Genomic DNA, 14422 nt, shown 5'->3' with positions numbered 1-14422 from the left:
TGGGTAAGAGGAGAGTGCAATGTTCGTCTGTTGATTTAATCCCCCCCGATGCGGGCTGAGACCGGCTGTCGTGGCGGCCCACGGGGCGAGCGGGTCTGATTGGCGGGAGATAGCCTTTATCGAAGGGATTGGAGGGATCGGGCCAATGGGAGAGCTCCATTGGGGGGGGGGTCTCCACATCGATTGGTGGCCGAGAGAGTCGAGAAGGTCGACAGTAGGGCTGATGGGGGCAAAGTGAGGGCAAAGAAAGAGTCACCGCGGGCTGTCGGCAGCCTGAGGCCCCGATCTCACTTTAACACCTCTTTACATTCTACAATACACATGATTGGCAAGATATGGTCCGATGCGTTATGGCAGGATAAGAAAGTACATTGAGGATAACAGCTACAAGGCCAACCAGAGACATAAGTAGGGCCAAAACCGCTTCCATTGCTGTTATATATGCTTTGCATTGGCGTGCAATGTCTGGGAAGGAGAGCCTGCCTATTATGCACTTTCTGAACTAGGAAAGTGTGCGACCAGGTCTTGTCTAGGGTGTAGCTTGTAACTTCTGAAATATTAAATAAACCAGACTTGCGCATTCAAATTTCTTTTCTTTTTTTTTTTGATACTGTGTCAAGTGTTTTTAGACAGCACGCAAAAATGAGCCACCCGTCGTCTTCCAGTCGTAAAATGGCCAAGAGCGCCACAAGCTCTAAGCCGGGCGCCTTCTCCGAGACACTGAAACTCACCTTACGCGAGATGCAGAATCAGCGTTGCTGGTGTTGCGATGCCCCGGATATGGATACCGCACATGTAATAGCTAAAATGGACTACGCCGTAAGGAAAAATGACAATTACTCTATACCAGACAGTAGCTAAACGTATAATCCGTAGATCCCTCACCTGCGTTCCCGCGGGATTCTGAAACACCTAGACATAAGAGGATTGGCCAACTCTGTCGGGCTGTGCGGAACTCGCCATAGATTGTACGATGATGCCCAAGATCCCCGTGTCGTTTTCATGCCGGAGGACCTGGAGTTCTTTATCCGTTTTGAAGTACGAGATCGAGCTCGTAGAAGGGAGGCCGGGCTTCCAGTAAGTGCCCGAAACGTGCCCAGTGCCGAGACGTTCCGCGCATATCAGGTGTCCCAAGGAAGAATATCTGGAGAGGCAGTGGGCGGGATGTATGACCGCTACATTCTGGAGGAGCGGTGGGCGAACCAGTTGCGCATCACCCAGACTGCAGAGTGGCACGGAGACCCCATGGCCGCTATTCGGCGTGCAATTCTTGTAATTGGATCCACTAGGATCCAACAGCTTCCAATCACCACTGTTCACCAGCTTCAGGTGTTACGGGATCTCTACTTCCGCGATGACGAGATGGCAATCGAGAATTTCTACGGCCTGAAGCCAGAGAAGCTGCCCGGGGATTCAGAAAGCATCAAGGAGGAGGAGAAAGAAGAGGAAGAGTCCGTAAAGGGCAAGAGAAAGCCCAGCCCCTCGAGCCAAAACACTGGGGGGGATGCATCGCACAAGCGTCTTTCGCTAGACATGCAAAACAAAACTCGGTGGATGTTTGGGCCCGAATCAACTACCAGCGACAATGTCCAGAAGTACATCCCTATTTTGAGAGGCCCAGGTAGGGTATGAGTCTATGTACAGTGGTGGTGTTATTGACCTCGACTGTCATTGGTATACATCAATAAGTGGTTTGCCAAGGTTATAGCTGCATTGCACTTCTATTGTAGGGCGTGTCTTACTAAGATCGTATATTGGAAGGTTCCATATTCTAGCTAGCCCAAATATTTCCTAAGCAACTTCTGTGCAGCTAATTTTCCTCTTCTTCAGCTGGGAAGGGTCTCTTCTGTGTCCGAATCTTCCGAGTCTGTCGGGGGACCCGACCAGTTCCCCTGGCCCTTGCAGAGCATCTCGAATGATAGAGGGGGAGCCACCGTTGGCAGGTCCTCGTCGTCATAGAAGTAGAGGTCTCGAAGGGTCTCCAGCTGTTTGACGGTCTCTTTCGGAACGACCCGGATTCGAGGAGAAGCCAGGATCCCCATGGCACGCAAGATGGCCAGAATCGGCGGTCCCGGCCAGGGCTTCGGATGGGGGTCCGGCACGTAAGGCGTTGTGTGGAAAAGCAAGCGCGTGTACAAGCCCGACCGGTCGTCTGGCGAGATGGCCCCGGAGGCAATCTGGGCCTGGCGGTATTGTTCCCGGTCGGGGATGACTCTGCCTGGCTTGGGCTCGTCGGGGAGCGTCGGCGTCGGGCGCGGTCCTCTAGCTCGAACCGGATGAAGTATTCCAGGTCGGCGGGGAAGAAGTAGTACCACTGGTCGATCGGGTCGGAGAAGCCCTTCTCGCAGTTCGGGCAGAGGTCCACCACGTTGAGGTCGGTGTTGTAGAAGGTGTGGACCTTGAACTTCAGGAACTCCTCCAGCAGTCCGAACCTTGCGAGAAACTCGCTCTGGGTTGCGGTCAGTCGGGGTTCACATATGGAAAGCTCGCAAACATACACTATTTGCATAGCTATTGGGGCTGATCATGGGAGTCGGCCTGGCCATGGGCATCTCACATCCCCAGCATTCATACGGCTGATATCGTTCTGTTGATCTCACCATTCTGTCCGCAAGGTTGACTCGATGAAATAGTTCAGATCCTTCAAGTGGATTAGATGGCGGCTTTGGGTGGTAGTGATAGAGTATTGGATGGAGGGGACGGGCTGTTGTTGGGTGGAAGGAGAAAGTTGGTGGTGGGGTGAAAGGTCATTTCAGTATGGTTTCTGATGTATATCTATGATCATGGTGACAAAACAACGGGATCTTCTTTCCAGGCATCAACCTCGCATCATAACTACGTGTGGAGATGTATGTATGGGCGATGGTGATGGATAAAATTTGCAACCCCTTGGAGATAGTGTTATCACACCGACTGAAGAGAATGGGCACTTTTTTCAGTCTGATGGTTTTCTCTCACAGCCAGCTCCAGGACTTGGTTCCATTCTTCCTGAAATACGATGAATCCCGCTTGGATGCACTGCTTTGAGTGGTGAATAATTAACCCAATCACGGATCCGAGGTATCCGTCCATGCTGATCTTGATATTCATGCTGACAACCTTTACCCATGCCGGATACAGGGCAGGGTAGACAGAGCCCCGGCGGCAAATCCCCCCCGCTATGCCGTCGGCATCTTCCAGCCACTATAAGCACGCTACTGCATGCTTATAAATGCCCTGATGCCCTGTCTCTCGCCACCCCCGGTTTCAGACTCAGCTTCTGGGTGAAGCTTTATATTCACCGTCGATAATCCTCATTGCATGTGCTGTGTGACTGCCAGGGGATGAAAACTAGCTTCCCCTCTTTTCCTCTCCCTTTTCTTTCTCACCTCTGTTCTCTCTTCTCTCCTCTTCTCTCCTCTCTTTAACACTCACAAGCACTAACCCAACCCGCCATCTCAGCTTTGTGTCTCCCCCCCCCTGCATTTAACTATTTTTTACTATCATTTGATATAAGTCCATTACTACCATGCAGCTGGCCCTCGGCACCCGCGTGCTGCCGTGGCTGCCGCTGCTCTGGCAGTCACCGTCGCCGCCCCAGCGCTTGCCCCAGCCCTGCGCCAACCTGTCGCTGCCGCTGATCCCCGACGCCGAGATCGTGTCCATCACCAGCCGCGAAGTCCACAACTACACCCTCCCCCAGTTCCCCGGCCAGCAGCTGAGCTTCTGTGACGTCAACATCACCCTCACCCATACTGACGCTGACGAGGCTGAATACAATGACTTCGCGCACGTCTCCGTCTGGCTTCCCCTGAACGCCACCGACTGGAACGGCCGCTTCCAAGCCACCGGCGGCGGCGGACTCGCGGCAGGATTCCCATCAGGGCCTTTGCAGATCCTAGCCGTCAGCCAGGGCTACGTCGCTGCAGCCACGGACGGCGGCCTGACCCTGAACGGAACCATCGACCCCCAGTCCGGCAGCTGGGCTCTCCGTCCCGACGGCTCGCTGAACACCGCCTTACTCGACAACTATGCGCATCGCTCCACCCACGACCTCGCTGTTATCGGGAAGATCCTCACCGAGAGGTTCTACGGTAAACCGCCCACTTACTCCTACTTCAGGGGCTGCTCGACCGGCGGCAGACAGGGATATTTTGCGGCCGCGCTGTATCCGAGGGATTTCGATGGGATTTCGGCGGCTGCCCCCGGCATTAACCTTCCTCATTTGTTTGGAACGTTCTTCTGGCCGCCTATTCTGATGATGCATGGGGTTGTGCCGCCGCAGTGTGTTTTCGAGGTGTTTCAAAAGGCCGTCGTTGAGAAGTGTGATCCGCTGGATGGGGCGGTAGATGGGTTGATTTCTAATTATCTTCCGGAAGCGTGTCAGTTTGATCCCGCGGTGCTGGTTGGTAAGACCGTTGATTGCGAGGAGACCAAGTCGACTGTTACCATCACACCGAAACATGCAAGGCTGGTTCATCAGATTCTAAAAGGCCCTCATCTCTCTGATGGCCGCAAGCTGTGGCACGGCCTGGCCCCTGGGGCGTCCTTCCGCGGCATTGCCAACACGGTTGCTCGCAACGGGAGCGATATCATGACCATCAAACCCTTCGGTCCCATTGTCGGCTGGACCAAGAACTTCGTGTTCCAAGACCCGACCTACGATGTCTTCGCCATGGATTTTGTCGACTTTGACGTTGCCGCGATCCTTTCCATCGCCAAGTTCCGCGGCATTCTCGGCTCCGAAGACCACCGTTTGTTTGGCTTCCAGCGCGCCGGCGGGAAACTGCTCTCGTGGCATGGCCTGGCGGATGAGATTATTCCTTCGTCGGGGACCGTGACGTTTCGCCAATGGGTCGAGGAAGATGTTGGGGGCCCCGAAGTCGCGGATGGCTTCTATCGCTTGTTTCTGGCTCCCGGCGTGGGTCACTGTGGGGGAGGGTATGGGCCGGTTCCGACGGAGGAGATGGAGGCGTTGGTTCGTTGGGTCGAGGAGGGCAGGGCGCCGGATACACTTGCTGCGGAGATCGTGGATTCGGCAGGCGAGAAGGTGTCGCGTCAGCTGTGTCGCTATCCGGATGCACTGGTGTATGATGGTCATGGCGATGTCAAGCTGGCTAGTAGCTTTCACTGTGGGTCGCTCGATGGCTGATCGTGTTGGATCGCGGTCAGGAAAGGGTGTTCTGTAAACTAGTCCCGATATGATTCTTGAGGCGACACCTGGCGTGTCTCACCTTGTGGACATTGTCATACTTTTCTTCGTTTTGTTGTTGTGTTGGAATTCAAACCTGATGCCAAGTGTTTCTGGGATTCTCACCTAACCCGTTTGATCTGGAGAAGTATTCCCGATCTGTAGATTGTGGCCGCTTCTAGTACTTTCACACCTACCTTGGTATCTGGACACCTCGTTGGTTGCGTGGTAGTGATGTTCCACGAATTGCCCAACAAATCTTCATTGAAGGGGTTATGCCTGCTAGTTTGCCTTGGCATCGATTTCCGCGTAATATCAAAACCATTTGAAAAGCCAGATCCGGATACGATAAACAGGAGACTCTCCATGATGCGACTTGATGCGCCTGGTAGGGATGGATGGCACCAAGATTGGTACTTTGAATGTCCAATCGACGAATATTTAAATCATTACTATCGTATACTAGGTCAAATTTTGACCCGTCGAGTTCACCACTATAACTTCATCAGATGAACGAACGCCGCCGCTTGAGATGCCCATCGCGCTAGACCCATGACAATAAAGCCCCACGGAGCACCAGGCTCGTGCGGCTGCAAAGAAACCCTCTATCGCATGTCCACCTGGAACAGGTACTTCTGACGGATCTGAGCCACATCGTACACGATGTACTCGTTGTAGAGCAGGCCTCGCGACTGAGCATTCGCCGCCGGCGACGACACGTCAGGCATCGTCACGCCCTTCAGACTGGGGTGGACACAGCTGGCATCCTTCCAGGCCGAAGGGATTGATGAACCACGACCCAGCGTGGCGACCTTTCCTTCGCGCACGGCATCCTCGCCCGCGTTGAAGTTGCCCCCGTCCAACTCCAGCATGGGATTACCGACTTCGACGTCACAGAGCAGCAGCAGACCCTGATTCCCACTGCCCCACGAGCAGCAGTAGTTCGCCGACTTGGTGGACATGTCTGCAAAGTAGACACCCTTTCCGAACATGTATCCGCTGACGGGGGCTTCTGGCGGGGCGATGCGCAAACCCTGACTCAGGATACCACCGAAGTTGGTGCTGCGGGATCCGTGCCACAGCAGACGGCGACTGCTCTTCTTCATCTTGGCAAACTTGGACGACTGGAAGCGGTCGTTCTCGCCCTGTCGTTCAATGCGGAAAATGTTGATGACCTGTCACTGGTTAATCCGCATCCTTACAGGTACATCAGGCCACTCACATTGTATCTAATCCCGTGCGTAGCACCACGGGACTGGATGAGATAGTCATGCAGCTCGATAAATTCGGTAGATGTGTGATCCACTGTATGAAATTAGCGTGCGAAACATAGGCCAAGGAACGGGCATAGCGTACGTGGGGACATCTCTTGCATTCCCAAGCCCTGGAATTGACGGTCAAGCTGGTGCACCGTATCGACATCCTTCGCAGCCTTCATGATGCTGTTCGCAACCTCCATATCGGTCAATGTTTCCAGCAGCTCAATTTCCCTCTTGATGAGATTCTCCTGGACCAGCACCGGGGGCCTGTTGCGGCCAAAGACGTGAGGGATGAAGGTAAAGTACAGGTTGCTGATGTGCTCGGCCGCTTCATTAAAGGAAAGGCCGTATTGGTCTGCTGCCAGGTTGGGGTTCGCGACCAGCTCCGAGAGGTTCTTCAGGGCCTCAAAACCGGAGAGCAGGGTGCGCTTGCTGAGCTTACCCAGGGGCAGTTTCTGCGCGTCGTAGGACATGGCGGCCATGGTGGCATTGAAAAGATCCTGATTGAAAATGAACGCGATTAAATTCTGCACCGCCGCAGGCAGGGTGCTTTTGACCTCCGGTGCCTTGGCCTTGGAGGGCTTCTTGACGACAGCTTTGTCGTCCTCGTCTTCATCGTCGGAGCCCTCTTCATAGTTCCGCTCAATGAAGGTATACTTGCTACCCTTGGGGGGGTCGAGACGGTTCTCCCAGGTCAGGCCGGACTTGTCTTTGAATTTCTTCTTGAACTCGGCTTCCGCTCTTCCGTGGCTACCGTCGCCTAGAAGGGCATGCTGCCCCAGTTCTCCCACTCGGCCCCAATGGGTCCAGGTCTTAAAATCGCTCTTGCTGCTGTTGGTGAGCAGTTGAACGCGATAGAATTTGTTGTTGTTATTGCTCGCACTGGTCTGGTTCAGGGTGGCATCCCAGATGAGGCCGCTTGGATCAATGTATACCGCGTAATGGGCTATCGAAGAACAGTTAGCTCCGCCTTGGCTCCACTAATCCTTGCTCTACGCGCAGGGGTAGGTCACCTACCTCTCAGGGGGCAGGTCTCGTCCACGGGAACATTGAGGGACTTGGTGCCGATGGTCTGAGCGTCCTTGAACTTCTTGGTTGTACCATCCTGCTGGACGCCGAGGGCTTCTTCCAGGGTGCGCTTCTTGGGCTTCTCCTCCTCCTCGTCCTCGTCCTCATCCTGGTTATTGTCGGCGCCCATCAGGAAATCCTTCTCGTCGAGCCGTTTGCCCTCCGCGTCGGAGTCGACGAGCCAGGCCAGCGAGACAATGTTGCAGGTGTATACCTTGCGGGCTTGCGTGTCTGGGCCTTGTTAGTTACCGAGGCCCGACACATCGGGGACGCAGCGGGTGGCAGTCGGCAGTCCTCGATCATCGTCGAACCGACCCTTCGACTCACATTTGACACTCCTGTTGTCCACCTCCTTCTCGGTTGTAATCAGGTGGGTGCATTCTTCCGTCACCGTCGACGAGAACTTGCCTCCCTGGCGACTGACGATGTTCTTCAAGTCCGCTATTATCCCGAACAGGGTCAGCAACCGCTCCGAGGAGTATCACATCGAGTGGCAGAGCGGGACCCACCTTGCTTGAAGCCGGGGAATGTTCCGCCGACGGCGATAACCAAGCCCTTTAAGGCCTGGACGGTCATTGTGCGAGAGAGGGTGAGAGCAGTAGCTAAAAAGAGGAGCGGGGGGGAAGCCGAAGTCGTGTCACCAGTGAGGGAGAGCAGCGATGTGGTGAGGGGGAATTGGGAATTGGGAATTGGGGTGATGGCAGTTGTCGACGGGGTAGTCCCGGATGGAGGGTGTGCGAGGAGCAATGAAGGTGATGAGGGAGATGAAGGTAGAAGAAGAAGAAGAAGCGAAGACGGGGAGGAAGAGAGAGTTATAAAGCAATAGTTAATCTGGTTGACCGGCGCCTCGCCTGCCCGCCTCAGGCCCCTCAGGCCCCTCAGGCCCCCGCCGCTGCTGTTGCCTGGACCCTGAGTCGCCGGGGCGGCCTGATTGGCCCGAGCTCCTGTGGGGCGGCCAGGCACCAGCGCCGCACGTGACTTCTGCCTGGGGGCGCCATCCCGATCGGGCAACAGAGCCTCAGGTACCAGCCGGCAGCCTGCGACTAGTGATGCATTCGAAACAGAGACGATACTGTGAAAGACGATATAGTAAGTCCCAGTTGATATTTTACTGCGGGAAAAAAAAGCTATGAGAAAAACGAAAAAGCTTGCTAACCAAAAATAGTTTATGTGGAGCCAGAGTGAATCGACCCCGCGTTGAACACTTCCGAGGACCCTTTTTTTTTTTTTTTTTTGGCGCCGTTCACCCAAACAGGCGACGCGACCGCCTTCTGCTGCTTTCTCTTCTTCTTCTTCTTCTTCTTCTTCTGCTTCTTCTTCTGCTTCTTCTTCTTCTTCTTCCTCTTCCATCATCCTCCTTGCTTGGTCTGATATATACAACAACACAACATAACGCCTCGCCCAATGCACATTATTATCATTACTAGAGAATCAAAAATCCGGGAATGGGATAGGATATATCATACTCCCTCTCTCCCTGCGCTGCAAATGCTTTTTTTTTTTTCAATCGAGCCTGTCAGTTCTCCCCCTCACCCACGTCCTCGTCCGCCACGTGCGACTCCTGCGCCTTCTCGTAATACGGCGCGAACTTGCTCTTCTTGCGCAGGTTCTTGCCGAACAGCAGGAAGCACACGGGGATCGGCACCAGCACCGCCGCCAGGCAGCCCAGCAGGGTGGACGCCCACTGGATGCCCATGTTGTCGAACATCTGTCGCGAGAACAGCGGGAAGCTGGCCGCCACCAGCGACCGGCAGAAGGTGTTGGCCGCGATGGCCGATGCGGCACTAGATGGCAGGTCAGTCAGAGTCCGGGGATACCTCCACAGCGGGATCGGATCACTTACAACATCAAATACGTGTCGATCAGGTAGTTGAACAGCTGGATGAAGATCATCAGCAGTCCGAATCCCGTGAACAGCCCACTCAGCGTCGGCACGATCCACGGGATGCTGTTCGTGAAGCCCGTCCACCCGAACCAGAACAGCCCGGCCGCGAAGAGCACGCCGCCCAGGATCACCGGCGGCAGACGCCACTCCGGCACCGGCATCCCCCCGTTGGCATCCAGCTTCCGGTTGTACGCCGGGCTCGTCAGGATGATGTACGCCGCCGCGATGAGCAGGCCCACCACCATCCCGAACAGCGTCAGCCCGCCCACCCCGGCCGACATGCCGTACACCCCGTCGAACACCAGCGTGTACGCCGTCAAGAAGCAGTACAGCAGCCCATAGATGAAGCTGAGGTAGACGGTCACCGCCAGGATCAGCGGCTCGCTGATGAGCAGCCGGATCGGCCGCGAGAAGTTGTTCACGATCAGCTCCCGCAGGTCCACCTCGATCTCCTCCTGCTTCGCGTGGATGCCCCAGTTCTTCGTGCGCCGCCGCAGCTCCGCCGCCTTGTCCACCAGCACCACCGGTGGGTACGATTCCTTGAGGAAGAACAAGTTCATCACGAACGCCGCGTACCCCATGATCGCGGGGATGTACGCCGTCCACCGCCAGCCCAGGTACGACGAGTTGATGAACCCGCCGATGAAGGGGGCCAGCAGCGGACCCAGGAACACTGTGCTGGCGAACATCGCGATGGCCACGCCCCGCGTGCGGTTGTCGTAGATGTCGGAGAAGATCGCCGCCACCACCGCCAGCGGGCTACTGCCGAAGATGCCGCAGAAGAAGCGGCAGATCATGATCGTCTGCAGATCCTTGGCCACGGCGACCGCGGTGTTGAAAATGCCGAACCCCAGCATGGCAATGATGATGGGCAGGCGGCGGCCCTTCAGTTCGGAGAGCGGCGCCCAGATCAACGGTCCCGACGCATACCCACAGATATATAACGAGCTAGAGAGGGTGGCCACTTCGATCCCGACGCCGAACACCTTGGCGACGTTCGTGGTGGAGGAGCTGAAGATGGCGGAATCGAAGGTCGAGCAGATACTCGTAAAGGCGAGCATGGCGCTGATGTATATCCTAGGGGAACCCACACCGTCAGTACACATCTGATCCATCAATCTTCCGCCCGCGCAGGACCTACTTGGTGGACAGCTTCCAGTTCTGGGGGTAGAGTGGGTCATCGGGCCCGTCGAACTCGACGACATAGTCCTCTCGCGCCGGCAGCGGGGGCGGGTAGGGCTTGCCGCCTCCAAAGGCCGGTAGAGGCGCTCGCGAAGCGCGCGACCTGACGCTTTCGCCAACGGTGAGGGCGTGTTGCAGGCGCTGGGTCTCGATGCGGCTCAGGGCGTGAGAGGTGGCCGTGCGATGGCGCTCCAGGTCGATCTCGGTGGCGCGCGATTGGAGGGTGTGCAGCTGCGGGTTGGGCTCAATGGAGCTGCTGTAGCCAGTCGAGCCGGTGGTCCCTGAGGAGGTCGGGCGCTCGAGACCCTCCTCCTCCTTGCTCGAATGGAGCCGGGCATCGAGCTCAGCCTGCTCGAGGTCCTTGTCGACGCGGGACATGATGAAGTCTGTCTGGTCTGGAGAGAGAGGCCCCGATGCTGGCCCAAGACAGGACGACGATTTCTGCTGGCTAAGAAGGACAGGACAGGACAAGACAGGACAGGGACGGAGTCGCCGCCTGGGGGTCCAGGCTGAATAATAATAAAGACTGTGATGGCCATGGCCAGCATCCGATTTATCCGTTCTGCACTCGGGAGCCCCACCGCGAACGGCTGCCACCCGGCCTCAGCACTGCCGAAGCGCCGAAGAGGGCCTCGATGCCCTCAACCCCCCTCGCGCTCAGAGCCTGTAAGTGCGGGCAGCCGAGTATTTGAAAATATCGACATCCTCCTCATAAGCAGGACCTTGACGCTGTGGAAGCTGGAATCGATTATTTGGTGGTCCATCTCCCCTGCCTCCAACAAATTGGCTGACTCTGCCTCAGGCATGCAGGCCTCCAGCCTGGCAGCCTGGGGCCGCCAAGAGGCCGGCCCATCCGCCATGACGTCACGAGGGGCGGGTATTAGTCAGGATGGCAAATGAAGGCAGAGAATTTCTGGTGTTTTCCAGCACTTGCCCGGGGGACTAACCCCAAGGAGGAGTGATTCATGCCCAATCGCCGTCGGATACGCCATGGGCGGAGCCTGACTCGTCTCCTGATCCGAAGGCGTCGGCAAGTATCTATCTATGTATCTCATCCACTGTACGGAGTAGATATGCGGTGAGGGACATCATCCCATACATACTCTCGAGGGTCCCTGCACGAGAGCCACTGCCTTCATATGGAACACGTCCAGCATGCACCTGTACCAGAGCCTCTTGGGAGGAAGAAGACCGGTGCACGTACCATAGTCATGGTTGATTGTTGGCTCCCGAAGTTGGACGAACCCCCCCCCTTCCCCCCCCTGGCTAGTTGGATCCCCGTCAGGCTGAACTACTGCAGCCGACTTCTGGCCAGGATCAGCTGCACCAGGCACCTATTGATGGGACACGCGATCCCCATCTCCTGCCCCTGTCGCACAACCCACCCGTTGATGAACTCGATCTCCGTCGCTCGGCCGGCCCGCACATCCTCGCACATGCTGCTCGAGTTGCCGGCCGTCTTCTGAATGTTGCTGATTAGCTGCTCCTCGAGAGCTGCCACCGACATCCGTGCCTGCACGTCGGGGAGGCCCTGCAGCTCGGGCAGCTGGCAGAAGACCGATGAGATCTCCCCGAGGAGCGGGCGCTGCATCCTGCGCAGCTCCGCATTCTCCAGCATCGCGCCATTGTGTACGCCCAGCAGCGCCGTTAACGGGTTGACCATGCAGTTGGTCGATAGTTTCAGCAACTGCGCCTGGCGGAGTTCTATCCAGGGCATCTCGGTGCATCGGATTATCGGGGCTGCGACCAGCCGGTCGATGAGGTCGCGACAATGGGGGGACGCCTCAGCTGACACCTGGTCGCCGACCACCCCGATCGCCCCAGATCCATGGCGTCCGGCGAGGACTGCATCCAAGGGCGACTTTATGTAGGCGCTATGGCGCATAATTCCAAACATGTAGGTCGGTCTCGTCAGTGGGTCCGGGAACAGGTGCTTGTTCAGCGCTTCAATCTGGCCCAAGCCGTTCTGGAACAGACAGATGGTGGACTGCCGGCCCAGCCGATGCTGGATGGGCCGCAGGGCGGAGACCGTCGCGCAGGCCTTGACGGCGACGATTAAGCTGCGTATCGGTGCCGCTGCAGATCGACGATGACTATTGTTAGCATCCCCCACGAAATCGACGTCATACCCGGCACTCCCTACCGAGGAGCCACCTTCTCCGACCTGGAGATGGAGCCGCTGGCCCCGCGCGAGGAACTGCTGGTAGATGGCTTCGCGATGGAGCAGCAGCGTGACAGGCGGGGGAGTGGGGATGCATCGCAGCGAGTGTGCGACGACCGTCCCGATGCTCCCCAGGCCGATCACATGTATGCCGTGCGCGTTCATGATGGATGTGGTACGGGGGACAGAGTGGCTGGAAGCGATCCGAAGGCAGGTATCTATACTATCGGCTAGTATCCTGTGGATCCGAACCGCAGCTTTCCTTGGATGCCATCCGTAGCTGTCCGCAGCACACGTTTTGTACCCCTTGCATCGTGTGCGTGATCTTCGTGTCATAACACCCGACACTCAATGTCCGACCGGGTGGGAAATGACATCAAATTATGGAGAATAAACCATGCTACGACATCGGATACGCGGCACTGCCAACAACCCTGTCCATTACCCCTGATCCATAAATCATGAACTCATCCGCACCAACGAAATCACCCCAGACTCAAAAAAAAAAAAAATACAAACAAACACAAGCGCCAGCCCAATACCCTACGGTTGCGGGAATTCTCCCCTATTCACATTACACCTCCATTTAAAACATCGGCATTGCGACCTTGTTCGAATAATCCACATTATCCGACACACTCTCGATCCGTCCGCCACAGGTGCCAAAAATCACATCCCACAGCCGGGTCTGCTTCCCGTAGTTATGGCTCTTCTTCCACCCCTTGCGGTGATGCAGATCATGATCCTCGATGACCAGCTCCGCCCCGAATAGCTTCAACAGCCAGTTCAACGTTGAGGGCGGCGATGCATGCATCCGCAAGCCACTGTGGCCCGCCAGCTCCGCGAACATCACGTACTGGTGGCAGATCCACCACTCATAGAATCCCATGGGGAGACCCATGAACTTCATAGTGAAATATGTCATGAGTGGCACACCCGCGATGTCGAAGAACTCCTGCTCCGTGTCGGCGTACAGCGTCAGCAGCGGGTTCGGGTGCTTGGTGAGGTGGTGCGTGCGGTGGTATTTCCACAGTGCGCCCACGTCATGCATCAGCCGGTGGTACCAGTAGAACCAGAAGTCGAGGATGATGCCGTACAGCCCGATCTCGAGGGGCAGCCACGCCCAGCTCATCTGCGCCGGGGCCACCGTGCGCCGGTAGCTGAGGAGCACGGTCATGATGGGCCGGAAGGTCGAGGTCGACATGAGCGACTGGACCACTTTCTGCACCCCGACGTCGGGCACCCCGTCGCGCTCGTGCTGGTCACCGTCCAGGTAGCCGAGCTTTTGGCCCATGCGCCGGAGGGCCTGGAACTCGTGGATGGCGATGAGCTTGAAGGCGAGGCTGTAGAAGAAGAAGGCGGCCAGCGGACTGAAGTTTTGGCCCGTGTAAGCGACATAGACGTGGTGGACGGCCAGGGGGAGGAACGAGTGCCAGAGCACCCAGCGGTGCTGGGACCACTGGCCCATGTAGGGCACCTTCTCGGTCTTCTGGTGCACGGGCACCTCTTTGTCCAGGGCCTGCGGATGGATGCCGAGGATCTCGTAGAACCAGTGGAAGGGCGTCCACTGTTTGCGGTCGAGTCCCCGCCAGGAGGACTTCATCGAGTCCTTGGGATTGCGTTGGAATTCGCTCATGATGGGTGAGGGCGTGCGCTCTTTTTTCGTGTTTTGGGATGGTTTTCTGGTCGGCCTTTGA

The 14422-nt window shown here is 56.7% G+C and overlaps 7 protein-coding genes across 7 annotated transcripts; 2 read left to right on the top strand and 5 right to left on the bottom strand.

The window, feature by feature from the left end:
* Positions 1–933: 933 nt before the first annotated feature.
* Positions 934–1632, top strand: BO70DRAFT_289705 (uncharacterized protein; the record flags this gene model as incomplete). Its single annotated transcript, XM_025539324.1, has 1 exon — positions 934–1632. A coding segment is annotated over one exon (699 nt), but the record flags the coding sequence as incomplete, so codon positions are not given.
* Positions 1633–1826: 194 nt separating this feature from the next.
* Positions 1827–2546, bottom strand: BO70DRAFT_395461 (uncharacterized protein; the record flags this gene model as incomplete). The annotated part of the gene is made up of 3 exons (XM_025546544.1): positions 1827–2214; positions 2274–2449; positions 2499–2546. 3 exons carry the CDS (start codon positions 2544–2546, stop codon positions 1827–1829), a joined length of 612 nt encoding a protein of 203 aa, XP_025400120.1.
* Positions 2547–3275: 729 nt separating this feature from the next.
* BO70DRAFT_361179 (putative feruloyl esterase) lies at positions 3276–5192 on the top strand. The gene has a single exon (XM_025542981.1). It carries the CDS (start codon positions 3509–3511, stop codon positions 5129–5131), a length of 1623 nt encoding a protein of 540 aa, XP_025400119.1. The 5' UTR covers positions 3276–3508; the 3' UTR covers positions 5132–5192.
* A 402-nt stretch (positions 5193–5594) lies between these two features.
* Positions 5595–8252, bottom strand: BO70DRAFT_312958 (putative poly(ADP)-ribose polymerase PARP). Its single transcript, XM_025540227.1, has 6 exons — positions 8007–8252; positions 7825–7938; positions 7447–7728; positions 6527–7375; positions 6393–6475; positions 5595–6345 (listed from the first exon to the last, which is right to left on the bottom strand). Exons 1-6 carry the CDS (start codon positions 8071–8073, stop codon positions 5776–5778), a joined length of 1965 nt encoding a protein of 654 aa, XP_025400118.1. The 5' UTR covers positions 8074–8252; the 3' UTR covers positions 5595–5775.
* A 761-nt stretch (positions 8253–9013) lies between these two features.
* Positions 9014–10942, bottom strand: BO70DRAFT_289700 (MFS transporter; the record flags this gene model as incomplete). The annotated part of the gene is made up of 3 exons (XM_025539322.1): positions 9014–9281; positions 9341–10459; positions 10524–10942. The coding sequence occupies 3 exons, from the start codon at positions 10940–10942 to the stop codon at positions 9014–9016; spliced, it is 1806 nt and encodes a 601-aa protein (XP_025400117.1).
* Positions 10943–11855: 913 nt separating this feature from the next.
* BO70DRAFT_370360 (ketopantoate reductase family protein) lies at positions 11856–12890 on the bottom strand (the record flags this gene model as incomplete). The annotated part of the gene is made up of 1 exon (XM_025544732.1): positions 11856–12890. One exon carries the CDS (start codon positions 12888–12890, stop codon positions 11856–11858), a length of 1035 nt encoding a protein of 344 aa, XP_025400116.1.
* A 421-nt stretch (positions 12891–13311) lies between these two features.
* On the bottom strand, positions 13312–14361 carry BO70DRAFT_395455 (sterol desaturase family protein; the record flags this gene model as incomplete). Its single annotated transcript, XM_025546543.1, has 1 exon — positions 13312–14361. The coding sequence occupies one exon, from the start codon at positions 14359–14361 to the stop codon at positions 13312–13314; it is 1050 nt and encodes a 349-aa protein (XP_025400115.1).
* Between the last annotated feature and the right edge of the window lie 61 nt (positions 14362–14422).

Source organism: Aspergillus heteromorphus (assembly GCF_003184545.1).
Source record: "Aspergillus heteromorphus CBS 117.55 chromosome Unknown BO70scaffold_9, whole genome shotgun sequence".
NCBI classification, from domain to species: domain Eukaryota; kingdom Fungi; phylum Ascomycota; class Eurotiomycetes; order Eurotiales; family Aspergillaceae; genus Aspergillus; species Aspergillus heteromorphus.
The sequence above is the reverse complement of the archived record's forward strand: the minus strand, read 5'-3'. Positions and strand labels throughout refer to the sequence as shown.